This window comes from Sparus aurata, chromosome 11 (genome assembly GCF_900880675.1).
Source record: "Sparus aurata chromosome 11, fSpaAur1.1, whole genome shotgun sequence".
Lineage (NCBI taxonomy): Eukaryota > Metazoa > Chordata > Actinopteri > Spariformes > Sparidae > Sparus > Sparus aurata.
Window position 1 is genome coordinate 10,605,641 of NC_044197.1, and position 16,042 is coordinate 10,621,682.

The window sequence follows — 16,042 nt, forward strand, 5'->3', positions numbered from 1 at the left end:
CACTTGGTTAGGTTTAGTCATTAAAATCACTGGTTAGCTTTATTCATTAAAACCACTTGGTTAGGTTTAGTCATTAAAACCACTGGTTAGGTTTATTCATTAAAACCACCTGGTTAGGTTTAGTCTTTAAAACCACTTGGTTAGGTTTAGTCGCTAAAACTACTTGGTTAGGTTTAGTCATTCAAACTACTTGGTTAGGTTTAGGCACTAAAACTACTTGGTTAGGTTTAGTCATTAAAACCACTTGGTTAGGTTTAGTCATTAAAACCACTTGGTTAGGTTTAGGCGCTAAAACCACTTGGTTAGGTTTAGTCATTAAAACCACTTGATTAGGTTTAGGCGCTAACACCACTTGGTTAGGTTTAGTCATTAAAACCACTTGGTTAGGTTTAGTCATTAAAACCACTTGATTAGGTTTAGGTGCTAAAACCACTTGGTTAGGTTTAGTCATTAAAACCACTTGGTTAGGTTTAGGCGCTAAAACCACTTGGTTAGGTTTAGTCATTAAAACCACTTGATTAGGTTTAGGCGCTAACACCACTTGGTTAGGTTTAGTCATTAAAACCACTTGGTTAGGTTTAGTCATTAAAACCACTTGATTAGGTTTAGGTGCTAAAACCACTTGGTTAGGTTTAGTCATTAAAACCACTTGGTTAGGTTTAGTCATTAAAACCACTTGATTAGGTTTAGGTGCTAAAACCACTTGGTTAGGTTTAGTCATTAAAACCACTTGGTTAGGTTTAGGCGCTAAAACCACTTGGTTAGGTTTAGTCATTAAAACCACTTGGTTAGGTTTAGTCATTAAAACTACTTGGTTAGTTTTAGGCACTAAAACTACTTGGTTAGGTTTAGTCATTGAAACTACTTGGTTAGGTTTAGGCACTAAAACTACTTGGTTTGGTTTATGGAAAACATTGTGATTTGGGTTCAAATGTACGTCCTCTGTTATCTCCCAATGTTACCAAAACAGCAGTCTTGTAAATCAAAGTTCTGTGCTTGTTTAACCCAACCATCCATCCTCAACCTCCTCCCTATAAGGGCTATTAATACTACCTCATCTCACTAGCTCCTTTGCTGCTGTAATAATTAATACAGACGAAAGAGGTCATCAACTTATAAGCAAATATCTGTGGTAAGAAGTGGCTTTCATTTGGACCGGTATGTGGGGGGCGTCACTGGTGAGCACAGTGGAGCATAACGGACAGATTAATGTTTTGGTCAAACAATTGAATATTGTCTAACCTAATAAAGCTATTACATTCTTGGGGAGTGAGAAAACAGACAGACACAACAGCATCAGTTTAAAGACAGTACAATGGAAAAATGGGCCACATCATGTAAAAAGTGAAGCAGCCATCAGTCAGCAGTAGAGACGTTGTGCTCTCCCCTCAGAGTGTGTGATTAAACCCACCACATCCACTTCCCCTCTATTATCATCGGCCACCGCTGGCCCCATGCCTGGCCCTCCACCAGCAGCCCCAGCAGCATAGCCTTACTAGACAAACATGGCCAGGAGCGCTGCTGCCCACAGCCGCCAAAAGCACGCTACTGCTCACATGACATCACTGCTATTTAAGGAAAATTACAGTAGAAGGAGATGCAGACAGTCTGATTTCACTGCTTTGGCCTACTGCTGCTGGGTATACCACACGGACACGCACACACCTACACCTCTGGTTGCCAGATAGATTATAGGTTTTCTGTAAGTAATCCCTTCGCCGTTCCAACAGCAGCAGCCGCAGCCACCAGCTCCAGACTGTGTGTGTGTTTCTGTATCAGTCTGAGGCTTTTCAACACCTGAGTGCAGACAGAGAGAGTTTTTGTTACCACACGGCAATAAATTAGTCTATAGTTTACAGGAGCCCCTGGACTTTAGTTTGGTCTCCTAGTTCAAATATTAGCAGGCACTGTTTTCTGCAGATGTGAGAGTATTTGTGTTTTTGTAGGACCTTGATAATGTTTTCTCAGACTCAGTGTGTGTTTCAGGTTGATTGGAGGTGAAAGAACATGTGTCTTTAGCATTCATTTCAAAGAGGTATCCCCTCAGAGGCCTTATTACAATCAAGACAGACATTTGTAGATGCGTGAGAGAGTGTGTGTCAGTGTGTGTGTGTGTGTGTGTGTGTGTGTGTGGGGGGGGGGGGTCCTCCCACTACTTTGCACAAGACCCTGCACTCTGCTCACCTTTTAAATTTGAGCACTTACTGTACTGAAGCTCACTTTCTTAATATGTGTGATGTTCAGGGCAGCAACTAATGATTTTTTTTAGCAAATCACTTAATATATAAAATGTGAAAAAAAATGATGCTGATCAGTCCAGAGTCCAGAGTGACGTCTTCAACCCGTTTTTTAAATTTTATTTGTATTTCTTCCTTTTTGTGGTTTATTTGCTTTTTTCTTTTGTTTTCTGATTTCATTTTTCCCATTAGTTGTTTTCTTACTGGTGTTACAGGACACAGACATTTGTGATGATCTTAATCAACCATCTCATCTTTTTTTCCTCTATTATGTGTTTTCTTGTACTTACAGCAATTACTACCTAATTCTATATAACACGTTTACATATAACCTTTTTTTCTGAGTATGAAACCAATGATAAAAAAAAGCTTATTCTTCCTTTCAACAGTTCAAAACTCAACGACTATTTATGATCAGAAATGACAACGGAAAGCATCAAATACTCACATTTAACAAGTTGGATCCAGCATATGTTTTACAATTTTGCTTGAAAAAATCAACTAATCTATTAATCAACTGATAATCACATCCTATTGCAAAAACATGTTTTTAGAATAATGGAGAAGTTCTCTGACATGCTTAAATGTCACGTCCACAGCAAGCTAAGACAAAAAGTTCCACCCAAAACAGATAAAAAGAAGCAACCAGATCACAAAGCTGCTGCACAGATGCAACAAACCATCTGTCTGCACTTGTAGAAACCTCCTATACATCAAAAATATCGTAACTATCTCAAACACTGGAAAACATTTGAACAGGTTTATTAGGCTAAAACCGACTCGTAAAACCTTGTTTTTCTAAAACAATGCTGTGATGAAGTTGTTGCCAAGGCAGTTTGAACTGTTTGAGAGTTTTATGGAAACAAATGACATTATTTTGGAATAAAGTGTGTTGCAGATATTGAATTTAATAAAGAATGACATGAAGCTATCATCGCTTGCGGCTAGAAAATCCAATGCGACTTTTTTCTTGCCTTTTGATCATGCTGAGACCTTTTTATTTGTGTGTAGTACAAAAAAATTTCACCCAGAATTCGGTCATACTTGAAGCTGTTTTTAATATGATGGTTAAAGTAGCTGAAAACCAAATAGAGAAAGTTTTCAACACTGACACTGCAGATGGAAACCTATTAGAAATGCTCTTTATCTCCTCTTTTGATAAGTGTTTTCACTTATTCAGTCATCGTTTTGACAGCTCAATATCAGAGTAAATGCCTAGTTAGAATAGAAAATGTGTGTGAATCAAGTGAGTCAAACTTTTGTTAGATGAAAAAAAAGTGCCTCGCAACATGAGTGCTGCCTGAATTGATCCGGACCTGCTCCCTTTATAGCTGCTTACCTTCAGCAGTGTGTGGCTCTAATGGTTTTTCCAGCAGCATGACATGGCTCCAGCTTTGATATCACTGATCCTCCTGACGCTCCTCAGGTCATTAAACCTCCTGGTGTGAGCTTTTGTATGTCTGAAACAAGAGACAAGAGATGGAGACGGTACAAATGCGAGAGGACTATGCAAAGATTTTTTTTTAATGACGCTGACAAAATGATTTTATAGCAATATTTTATTTTGCTGGAACAAGCTGTAAATACAACACTGACACATTATCTATCACCTTATAAAGTTGTTATGGCTGACGGGTCAGCACACAAAAGACTATTTACTCTAGAGTGCAGCCTGGGCCGCATTTTTCTGTCTGAGAGAGTAGAAACAGAGTCCAACCCGAACTCGACAGGCTTTCTGTTTTTGATGTCCGGTCACACAGTTGTTAAGAGGGTTGCAAAGGTATTGTTCTCCGCACATATACATACATATTTTAACCTATCAATAGACAGAACCTGAAAACACCATGTCAATTGACACGTGACCACACGTGACTGAACCTGACACCTATCAAGACATAATTTCTTTCCAAACCCGGCAACCCAACTACCCCAATAAGTACAATTCTGCCAAAACACAGATAAGTTAAAAATGTACGTTTCTTTTTTGTTTCGTCACCTGCGTGCTTCTTTTTGTTGCGTTTGGGTCCTCTTTGTGTAAAAACCTGACACCCGTGAAAAACACCTGGTTTGGTTGCCCCCCAAAAAAACACCTGGAGATGGTCCGACATGTCCCCACAAACCTGAACTGCGGTCACCCACTGAGCAGCCTTGTAGTCTGTAATAACACCACCTACTTCCCTCACCCTTTTGTGGTAAAATTCCACTAATAACCATAGAATGTTCACATGATATGACACATCTGGTACAGATTTAAACCTGGGATGCATCTGTGTTTTACAGAATCGTCAATAGCTAATATTATATCCTGGTGACTGCGCTGACCATCGGGTCTTATAGTGCCTATATGGGGCAGCTCACAGCAGGGGACAACACAATCAGACATGGTTAGCATTTCCCTCCAGGGAATAAGTCAGCACAGAAAGCTTGACATTATACCCCTCCATCCCCACACCCACCACACACACACACACACACACACACACACACACTAAAAATGTCCCCTGTTGTCTTTCAAGTCCCCTGTTCGTGGAAGTGTTACAACAAGTCCACCGTTATATAAGTTCACGAGTACACACACACACACACACACACACACACATTAAAAATGCCCTTTTCTCTTTTAAGTCTTCTGTTCACACAATCACAAATGGATTGGGATGTGTCATTAGTGTCAGTGTGCTACTCACTGCGAGCTTCACCCTCATTTGATATGAAAATGAAAGTCCTGTTTTACTGTCTTCCACTTTTAGTCTCTACTCTCCATCTCTCTCTCTGTTCTACTCAATTGCTCCCTGGTCCTCTTTCCTCATATAACACACTCTCCTCCATCTCATTTTATCTGTGTGATGATTTCTCAGCTGAGCTGTTATGATGGAGATAACTGCGGCTGTGTCTCATCTCCGGGATTCATCGCTCTACTTAATGCACTCTGAGTCTTGTTACATCCAATTATACAATGAGGAGAAGAGCCTATTTCTCCACATGAACTTTTCTCCTGTGCCGAATACATCAGCGGAAGTGGAAGTGAATGGATTTTTTTTTTTTTTTTTAGAGGTGGCAGAGTTTTGGTCTTTTTTTAAGGAGGTCGAGGATCAACGACGTATGATTTCATCTTAGTTTCAGAACAAGCATAAGAGTCTTAATTCCAATTACCCAACAGGCTGCAAATTAGGTTGTAATTATCTTCTAATTATGGTGCATTTCTTTAATAATTAAAATAATTACGGGTTACAATAAAACATTTACAAGGCACAAAAAGTTTTGTAATAAAGGGCTAACTACTTTTTGGATTACATGTGTCAAAACGGTGCTGCATTACATTTATCCTACCAGCTTATACTCATTCGACTGACTACAACGACATCATTGTACCTTTTAATTACCATATTTATTCAGTAAGTGTTTATAAAAAAAATAGCTTAATTAGTTCACCAATAAATACAAAAATGTGTCTCCTTTGCTTTCAGACTTCCTCCTTAGTTCTATTTATTCATTATCCCGTTAATCCTTGATTTGTGCCCCATAGTCACAAAATACTTGCACTGTAATTTAAGGGGTTGGCTGTGATCTGAAGCGTTACTATGAACTGCAGTCACAGACAAGATTTAGTGGCGCTGAAACTTACTAACTTACGACTTTTGTTTCGACACAGGCATTTGGCTGTAATTGCACAGGATTTCGCAGAAATCTGGTGAATTGTCTCCCTCAGTTCAAGTTCCTCTTTTACTTCATGAAATGATGCTGTGACCTTTACGCTAATGAACAATCATTCTCGTTTTGATCTAATCGTGCTGAAACTAAACGGAAACCCCTAAAAGCATCGTCAGCAACAATGCATAATGTGGCAGCGAGTTCATGTGCTTCGAAGAATCTGTGGAAAATGGGGGCAAGACACCTTTGGGGCTTTCAGTAATGATCGTGACACACACACACACACTCGCTCAGCACTTCTGTTTAGGTGTTGAAGATGGAAGATTAGCCACTCTGGTTGACAGTTCTGCCGGCAAATACCTGTCTGGTTTAAGAAGGTGCGGGGTGATTTACGAGGGAATGTGCGGCCAATAAATGAGACGGATGCCAGCAGCCTGGTGCAGCCGGGGCCGAGACGGAAAGTGTGTTACATATACGGAAGCAACCCACGGCGTGGACACTGGTATTTTTTTCCACTGCTGCCAGGGTTATTTTAATGAGATTGGACCATTTCTTGTTGACGGAAGAGACAATGGAGCTGGTGCCATTTCCACCCTCGTCCGGCATGCTTGGCATGCTGCAGTCGGGCCAGAGGCACAGATGGGATGACCTGCACTGAATAAAAGGCCCGAGTCTGAAGGGATAAACACTGATGACCATCTATCTTGCTCTTGCATTCCTCTCACTCATGTTCTCTATCAATAACCCATCTATTTTCTCCTCTGTACATCTCTTTTAACCCAACGTCTCATTTGTTTCCTTTCCCTCAGTCATCAGCTCTTGTTTCTAACCGCCTGCCTTTCTCCCTGTCTCTCCACCAGGCCTACCCTCTCGCCACTCTAGCAAAGAAGCAGCCAACAGTGCTAGTCATCTGCGGTCCAGACCAAAATGGCTCCATCGGCCTGGTGTGTGCCCGATACCTGCGCATGTTTGTAAGTAAACTACTGTGCACAAAAACAACTTCTGTACACATGTACACACTTTCTTTACTCAAGGAGAAGCACAGAAGATTCTGGTTAAAGTACTGATTCAACTTCTTTACTCAAGAAAATAAAATAAGCACAGGCTCTGAAATGTACTCAAAGCGTAAAAGTATTATTTCTTGAAGCCAACAACTTCAAACAGTTCCCTCTCTGCCTGATTCCGCCTTGTTACGTCTTTAATGTCGTTTCATGTTGTTACAAATGGTCCATTGGAAAACGCAGTCTGGATCTCACCGAGTCATTTACAAAGGTGGCACAAGTACCCACATCCTTTACTCTGGAAGTGCAGTAGTAGTGGTTCAACTTCTTTAATCAAGTAAAGGTAAGAGAGTACAAGCTCTGAAATGTACTCAAAGTATAAAAGTAAAACTTATTATTTCTTGCAGCCAACAACTCCAAATGTACATCTGTATTTAAGTATTTGTATAAATAAAACACAATCCTGCGTACTTTAGCTTGCATCAGGTCTTACAGGGGCCCCCCTCCTGTATACGGGCCCTCTGCGCTTTACAGAATCTAATTTCAGCTCCTGTAAATGCCTCGGAGCAGTTATCCAATTACCCTCTCTGCAAGGCCACTCAGACAGTCATGATATCATGCTATTGTTACTCTCGTTAAAGCCGTCTGTGTATTACACTTGGGATGTCACGACCGTGATGTTGGCCCCTCAGAGCCACGTACTGCCTGCGCCTCTCCAAACATATCACAGATCAGGACTCAAGCTGTTTCTTCTTCAGTTCCTTTCAGTCCTCGGTGCTGTGGTCCCGCACCAGTCTGACTTTATTGGAAGGGAAATATTGGATATGTGTGTTTGGGATCTTTGGTTTGGATTGGAATGCATCTGTGCGCTTTACCATATGTGTGTGACGTGCTCGATTTACAGTGCATTGATAGCTCTGATTAAAACCATGTTAGATGGACGGCTGATGGCTCTCTGTAGAGTCTTTCTCTCTTCCCTCGCCTCCCACGCTCTCTCTTTTTCCCTCTTAAGACCAGGGACAAGGTCAGAGTCCAGCTCAGAGGGAGATTTTTATTTTTTTTTTCTCTGGTATTCCAGACATGAACGTAAACTTAAAACTTTAAACAATTAGGAATCGATTACCTCTTTTAAATCTATCTTCTGCATGCTATTTTTATCCCCTCTTTGTTGCATGTATTCTAATATTTTTACCTCCTGCTTCTCGTCTTCGTTATTCTCAAAGTGACTGCGCTCCACAGTAGGCCGATCGGGACCGCGCTTGTCTGAGTTCACTCTAACTTGAGAAACTCGAGTACTTACTTTGGACTGCGAATCGCTCTCCTGGTGTAAGAGTCTATGTTTTTCATGGTGCGATGCGATCCCTGTCAGCAGGAAGACATGCAAGGATACACTTGAGATGTGCACACACACACACACACACACACATGCATGCACGCACGCACGCACACACACACACACACAGACACCACACAGCCTTGAACCTCTGATGCAGAGCTGTGAATGTGATCAGACAGAGCATAGAGATGAATGATCAGCTGCAGGAAGACAGGCCAGCTTGATTCTCACGTCACTCTAGGATGTCCGTGTTCACAAAAACAGGTTTTGTCGTCCAACTTTGATTACTTCCACCGCTCCTGCATACCTATAGACACACATACTCCTTGATCAAAGCTAATGTTTGATGAGTGTTAAAAAATCACGTCCTGTGCACATTAGTTCTGGTGTTTTGTTCGTATCAAAACAAGCGGACATGATGTTATGTTTGGCTCCAAATTGCGTGCTACAGACGATTACTGCATGGAAACATGTTGGTTACATGAAATGAATGAAGAAAAATGCTAATTCTATTTATTATACAACCTTAAAGGGAACAAATTATTTCAAATCATATATAAACAAAAACATCTCTCAAACAGACTGGAGCAAACGGAGGTGGTATGTCGAAATGTTTCATTGGCTAACGACTTCATCCTGCTGCAGACCGTCATTCTTAATGGGCTGTGGATGGAAACAAAACGCTACAAGACACCGCCGTCCCTCCGGGAGAAGAAGTGTAACCCTGCTAGACATGAGAAATACTCAGAAAAAGACCTTCTCTGTACAGCGTGCTTGTTTCTGTTTCACGGCCCAGTTCTGTTCATGCTCAGTGACACTGGCGGTCATTCTGCGGCCTTCCTCAGTTTCACACGGTTTGACTGGATGGTGTAACTGCTGATGAGGTCAAGGGCATGCCGAGGCCACTAGCTAACCCTGAAGGATACACACACACACACACACACACATACACACACACACACACACACAAACACACAGACAGCGGATTGTGTCTGGCTCGGTTGCTCGCTCTGTGGTCTGTGGAGATTGTGACGGAGATGACGTCAGGTGATCGTACGGTTGTAACCGTTTGATTGGTTTAGGATCCCCGAGGAGGCAGCGGCGTGTCTGACCTGACAGATCACTTCCTCTGCACAGCAGGCTCAGCTCATCAACATTTTAAAAGTAGAGTTTCTATCATTTCTTTTTTTCCCTTTCTGTAATGTCTGTGAAAATAGCCTGGCTGGAGGAGCTAATGTTTTTTTTTTCATATTAAAAGGCTCTATGTAGCCATTTGTTAGCAGTTCGCATGTTTTAATCGCTTTATAATTGGCTTGTAATTGCTGGATTGTGGATTTCTTAGTGAAAGATTCAGATCAGATTTCCAGCAACTATCCAAAGGATATGACTTTAAGCACAGAGAGCAACAGTAGCTCAAGACAGTAGAGTCCAAAAATATAATCAAATGACCCGCTTCCACCAAAACTCAGAAGATCCACATTACTAACTATAGTACATACTGTTTTCTGGTGCTTTCTGGAGTATAATGCAACACTGAGAGTCTTTACCCACAGCAGGTCTGTGAGGCTATACACAGGCACAGCAAGGCTTAGAGATACATGCTAACCTTGGCATGCTAACATGTTTGCAGCGACAGTGCTAATTGATAAGCAGGTATAATGTCTACAATGTTGACATTTTAGTTCATAATGTTGGTATTTTAACACTTGCTCATTACAAAAAGTACAGCTGAGGCTGATGGGAATATGATGGGATTATGTAGTCATGAACCAAACTAAAAAAATCTCACCAAATGGTGGTGCTAGATGAAAAGTTAAGGTACTGCCACTATTATCACATCCCATGATAAGGGCGACATGAATGTCTGCACACGCTTTCAGGGCCGTCCATCCAATTGTTGTTGCGATACGTCAGTCGGAACCAAAGTAGAAAGCCATCCACCCCTGCAGCCATGCTGCGAGGACGGCTAAAAACTGCAACAGCAACTCAATAACAATGTGCCTGTCCAGATTCAATGACCCCATTAGTCTGCACAGACCTCACTGTTAAAACTTTCCACTGGAGCCACTTTTTAACAAATAATTTAGCCCAATGAAAGCTGATGTTGGTGTGTTCTGTGAATTATCAAGACTGATGGATTGTATTGTGATGTATGGATGAACAAACATGACTCACTGCCTGATTGAGTGAAAAAAATGTGTGAACTGCTCCTTTAAAAGCAATTATGGAGACACTTATCAGTATGTCTTTGAGGGGAAAGAAAACTGACAATACTGACAGCGGTTCCTAGTATTTTTAAGATTTATCTGTGGGGCCGTTTAAAGGTCACGGATCACAGGTGCTTCCTGCTGAGCATCACAGACCTTTTAGACTGCGGGTGTCTGGATTTCTACTCTCAGCTTCCAGTTTATAAAGGAAGTATTCATCCAGGAGACAGACCATAGAAAACCACAGCCTCTGATCACTGATCGACAGTATTTCCACTTGTCGTAAACTAAAGGTCAAATGTGCACTGATGCAACACACTCATGTCAGCGTTGGCGGAAATCGCAGCAGCTATGTCGGTATGGTGTAACTTGTTTCTCTCTTTCCTTTGTGACCTCCCACATCTTCTCTGTTGTTTTTCTTTGTCTGAACCAGGAATATGAGCCCACCATTTACCACCCGAAACGCTCCTCTCAAAGTCTACACCAGGACTTCACAGTTCAGTGTGAGAAGATGGACATCCCTTTTCTCTCCTATCTCCCCACAGAGGTCAGCGGCATGTTTACAGAGTAACACACACGTTAAAATCTGTCAATTGATTTAAAGTATCCACTTTTGACTAAAGGTGATATATACAACAGTCACTGCCACGAGTTATCTGACTAGAGTTAAAACGAATGCGTACGTTGTCACTCAATAAAGTTAACGGAAAAAAAGGGAAAATCACAAATATGAATCAAGATTCTGTTGCTACATAGCCTGTTTCTTGCTGCAGATGTTTTCAGAACAGTATTTTGGCTCACTGTTTAGCTGCGATGTTGAAAACAGACACAGGGAGAGACTCACATGCACCAAAACAAAGAACAGAGAAGATTTCAACACACTTGTTGCTAGTGTGACGTCAGTTTCTGCTCAAGATGTCATTCCTCCACTGTTTCTTTACAAAGCAAATGGTTGTTTGCTGCTATATTAGTGTACAAAATCTCTTATACCCAACCTTTAATCTATCCCAACACAACCGCTTTACTAATAAGGGTAGTTTTAGATTGTGTCAGTATGTGAAGATTAAGATCTCTCTCAGAATTTTAATACGCAGCTGGAGCCAGTCACACGTCATTTGTTTAATCCCCACACAAACTGACAACTGAACCAGATTTCTTGCCTCGTAGTAGTTTGCCTCCAAGCACCCATCAAGTTGCTGTTCCTCAGCTGGCGGCATTCAGAACATTATGACGACACAGTGAGGTTGACCTTTGGTGTTGTGGATATGAAATTTAGTCACGTCATCGTTTCATTTTGTAATCATGCCAACACATTTCCTCCAGGCGTTCCTGAGATATCATGTTCACAGCAACAGTCTCCCATGAGGTCACAGTGACCTTTGACCTTTGACCACCAAAATCTATGCAGTTCATCCTTGAGTCCTTGAGATATCGGGTTCACAAGAATGGGATGGAAGGTCAACCTGAAAACATCATGCCTCGGCTATTGTCAGCATGGAGGCATAAAACTAAATTTGCTTCCTGGAATCTAAACTGTTTGCCTGAACGAAAAAAAAATAAAATGCTAATCAGTGAGCTGTAGCGTGGGAGGTATTTTGACTTGTTTTTTCTGCATTCCATGCTAAATTAGGCTAATCATGGATGGATATGACAGTGGTGTTGATCTTCTCGTCTAACACTCAGATCTCTTACATTTTGACATTCCATTGCATCATTGTGACCCTTACAACGACAAAATGCTTTGTTTGATTTGCTTTCCTATGCTGTTTTTCAGCTTTTAACAACTCTAATTCATTCTGTGAACCACTGGGAAACATCTGATTTAGGTGAATCTTGTACAGGAAGTTGATTTACTCATTCTGAGGTCTGTTCTGTTCAGGTCCAGCTCATAAACGATGCCTACAACCTAGTGATTGACGCCATGTTGGGCCCAGAGGCAGACCATGGCAACATTAAGGAGCCCTACTCTGGTATTCTGGTCACCCTGAAGCAAATCAAGACCCCCATTGTCAGTGTGGACGTGCCCTCAGGTAAGTGTTTCGTACACACTGTAGAAATAAGGCCCGGAGGCTCAGAGACACTACATGATAGATGGGCCTCCAGGCATCTCCCTCGGAGCCTTGGCTCCCAGGCAGGCGTTTTCCAAATCTGGAGGCACACATGGAGGATAAATCTCATGCAACAGTCAGCTCAGTGTGAGCTCATCATACCCTGAATACATCACCTGCTGAGTGTGAGCACAACAAGCAGAAAATGATCACAGCCCTCCTCTCCTTAAGTGCCTCTTTTTTTCTCTCTCCCCGTCTCCTTCAGGTTGGGATGTAGAAGAACCGAGTCAGGACGGCATCAGCCCCGATGTTCTCATCTCGCTTACAGCACCGAAGAAGTGCGCCATGAGGTTCTCGGGGAAGCATTTCTTGGCCGGACGCTTCCTGCCCTATGACATCCAGAAAAAATACGAGCTTAACCTCCCAGACTATCCTGGCACAGACTGTCTCATAGAATTGTAACACATGGGGAAACGTAACAGCCAGAGTGGCCGCTCCTCGTTTTCAGAAACATATGGTTAATCTATTCTCTTGTTTTGTATTTTATAGATTGTTACTGTGAGTTAACGTTAACATCTCAGTTGTGGAGACCTGGCTACGCACTAGCCACATGTGTGCTGTTGAGCTGCAGTAGAGAGATAATATTGTCTTTAAAATGTCTTTTTAGGGAACGGCATGAGGAGTTTCTGTGTCAGTCTATCTGTAAAAGCTGTAGCATTGCACTGTTTACTGATTTCTGCAAAAGAAAATGTTATTTTCCCCACAGTCGACAAAGGAAGATGAAGTTTAACTCAATGGAATATTTTTTTTTTTTCATGTTCTGATGCTCTTTTTGTTTCATTTTACTTTCCACCCAAATGTTGCTGCTGAGATTTAATGAGTGTAGGTTGGCAAGTTTGAACTTTCTGTTGTGTTATTGGTTTGTTTGGTCAGCCGGAACTTACTTTTGTTTCAGTTCCTTCATAAGCTGTTACAAAAGACCCAGATAGTTCTTGTTGCTCAATTAAAAAGTTTCCTTTTAAAGGATGTTTCAGTTTCTGGTGTTTTGTTTCATTTCCACTTAAAGCTGCACCAATTAGTATATTTCATATCAACAATGACTAAAATGATTATACAATGACTACTTGTAAAGGGGTTGGCTTATAGTGACAAACCAACAAAGAAGAGAAGACCAACTCTCCAGTTTCCATTGAGCCTTTCAGCTTATTTGGATCTTGTTTTGGTTTTCTTGTATGCCTGCGCACATGCACCCTTCAACAATGTGTACAGGCAGCTCTTTAAGGCAAAATAGTCTGATGAACTCACTGAAAAATACTTACTCAGTAAACCAGCAGCAGACGGACAATTAGCACCTAGCTGGTGAACAAAGGGGAGCATTTAGCAGCTAAAATACCAGACTGATTATTCAGGATTTGGTCAAGACCAAAACAGAGATGAAAGGAGTTTAATGTTGAAGTAGCATTCATAAAGTGTGGGTGAACTTATGCTGCACTGCGTCTGCTGGATGCGTAAATTAGCAACTTCTAGAATGTTCAAAACACTTTTATCAGGTGACAATGATGTAGTTTCAGCTTGTTCCACTGCCCACAAATGGCCCAAAAACTCAATTAAGGTAGCTTTAAAGTGAGTTTAATTGATGGACTTTTATAATAATGTTTAAAATGACAATATGACTGAGGTCAATGCAGGTTGTAAACCTGCAGAGAACTACAACCCCAAACTGCATCTCTTAAAGCTTTACAGAGCTTTAAAGTGAGTTTTGGTTCACTTTCACTGCCCTCGTAGCTCAATTCGTACAGACAGACATAGTTAGAGACTAGCTAGTGAAGGCAGCTGAGCATTTAGCAGGTAAAGAGCGAAATATTTCCCTCAGGAAATGTGAGCCACCCAAAGAGAGAGTGAATATCCGACTTACATTCATCAGCTGAGCAGAAACATGGCTCCAAATGAGTGCTAATGTTGCTCTGTGTCTTTTGGTTGTGTAAGTAGGAAGCTGCTTGCTATCGTGTTAGCTATAACACCTTTACATGGTGGAAAAGACGTGCTCTCAAGCAAACCTTCATGTGGCCAGAGAACTCGGTTGAGGTGAAGAAGCTCAAATAACCACATTATTCTTACATTATTTTACACCAGCATACATGGATATTTTCTGATAAACAATGTTATTTAATTGGTCTTTTTTTTTTTTTTTTAATCTTCAAAGACCTGAAAGTGGTCGATTTAGAGTCTCTGAGTGTCTTGCTTAAGGACACTTAAGCAGGGTAGTGTATCGCTGACACGTCCCGTGAACACGACTCATTTCTGTTAAGCGACAGTCGGTTATCACATGGCGGTGTTACATGCACATTGCATGCAATTAGTGCTGATGAGCGCAGACTGATGCTTTTATATATTTGTTCCCAGCTGGATTCTGTTGGGTAAGGAAAGCCATAAACAGCTACGATCAGGCTACAATCAGCTGTGGAGGAATGGGCGGCAGTAGCTCAATCTGTAGAGACTTGGCTTGGGGACCGGAGGGTGGCCGGTTCAAGTCCAGCTATGGACCACAAAATGGAAGTGGACTGGTAGCTGGAGAGGTGCCAGTTCAATTCCTTGACTACTGCCGAGGTGCAAACCCCCATATGCTCCCTGGGCGCTGTCACAGCAGCCCACTGCTCCTAGCTTGCAGTGTTAATATATATGCAGCTAGTGATGGGTCAAATGCAGAGAATAATTTCCCCTCGGGGATTAATAAAGTATTAAAAAAAAGGTCTTATGATTGAGCTAAGGGCCGTGGGCAGGAGCGAGAATGACTACTCAAGACTGGGGTGAGGTAATATTTCTACAAAGCACAGGAGCTTCTTCTGATAACTAACGCACTGACGCCCGGTGTGTGTGCACGTGTGTGGGAGGGCGCGGAAAAGTCAGTGAAAAGGAATGTCGACCCCCTTTTTTTCTGCTTGGTGGTATTAAATCTGTCAGAGACGAACTGACGAGCGTTGTCCAAAAATGTCTGAGCACTTGGTCATCCTTGTCTTTCATGCCTGTCCAATCCCTGTCAGGAAACAATGACTTGTCACCACTCTGTCCTTCTTGCCTGTTCATGTAATGAGGTTTGGAGTCTTCGGTGGCCCATAGAATTGAACGATCACAACTGACAGCAGCACTTGTAGTAATATCCAGTGAAAGATAGTCTAACATGGAGAAGAAATGCAGTCGAAAGAGTTAGAAACAGAGCAGCAGAACATCAATCATAATGCAGAAAAGCTCAACAGGAGCTTTTCTCAACTAGACCAAAAGCGTTTCATCTGTGATAATTATCAGTGTTAAAGAATAAATGTTCAAAAAGTATGTTTCTGCTGAACCAGCGATAAGTTAAAACTGAACATTACTTTATGTTGCAACTTCACGTTTGTTGAGGTTGAGGTGTTTTTACCAGTAAAATGTTGTTAAAGTGTGAAAGGTTAAAAGTGGGTTTTCTGCTGTTAAATGTCCGCTGTGACTGATACAGTATCATACTGACATATCATTGTTAACACTGACACAATAAAATGGTTACATAGTGTTTTACTGTTGTAGCAGC

The 16,042-nt window shown here is 41.6% G+C and overlaps 1 protein-coding gene across 1 annotated transcript in view; it reads left to right on the top strand.

The window, feature by feature from the left end:
* The window catches only part of yjefn3 (YjeF N-terminal domain containing 3), a 47,429-nt gene extending 33,923 nt beyond the window's left edge, over positions 1 to 13,506 (top strand). The window contains exons 3-6 of the mRNA XM_030433800.1: positions 6,749 to 6,859; positions 10,866 to 10,979; positions 12,312 to 12,462; positions 12,746 to 13,506. Coding sequence (XP_030289660.1) covers positions 6,749 to 6,859; positions 10,866 to 10,979; positions 12,312 to 12,462; positions 12,746 to 12,942 — 573 coding nt within the window. The 3' untranslated portion in view covers positions 12,943 to 13,506. The remainder of the gene's footprint in view (positions 1 to 6,748; positions 6,860 to 10,865; positions 10,980 to 12,311; positions 12,463 to 12,745) is intronic.
* Positions 13,507 to 16,042: the final 2,536 nt, after the last annotated feature.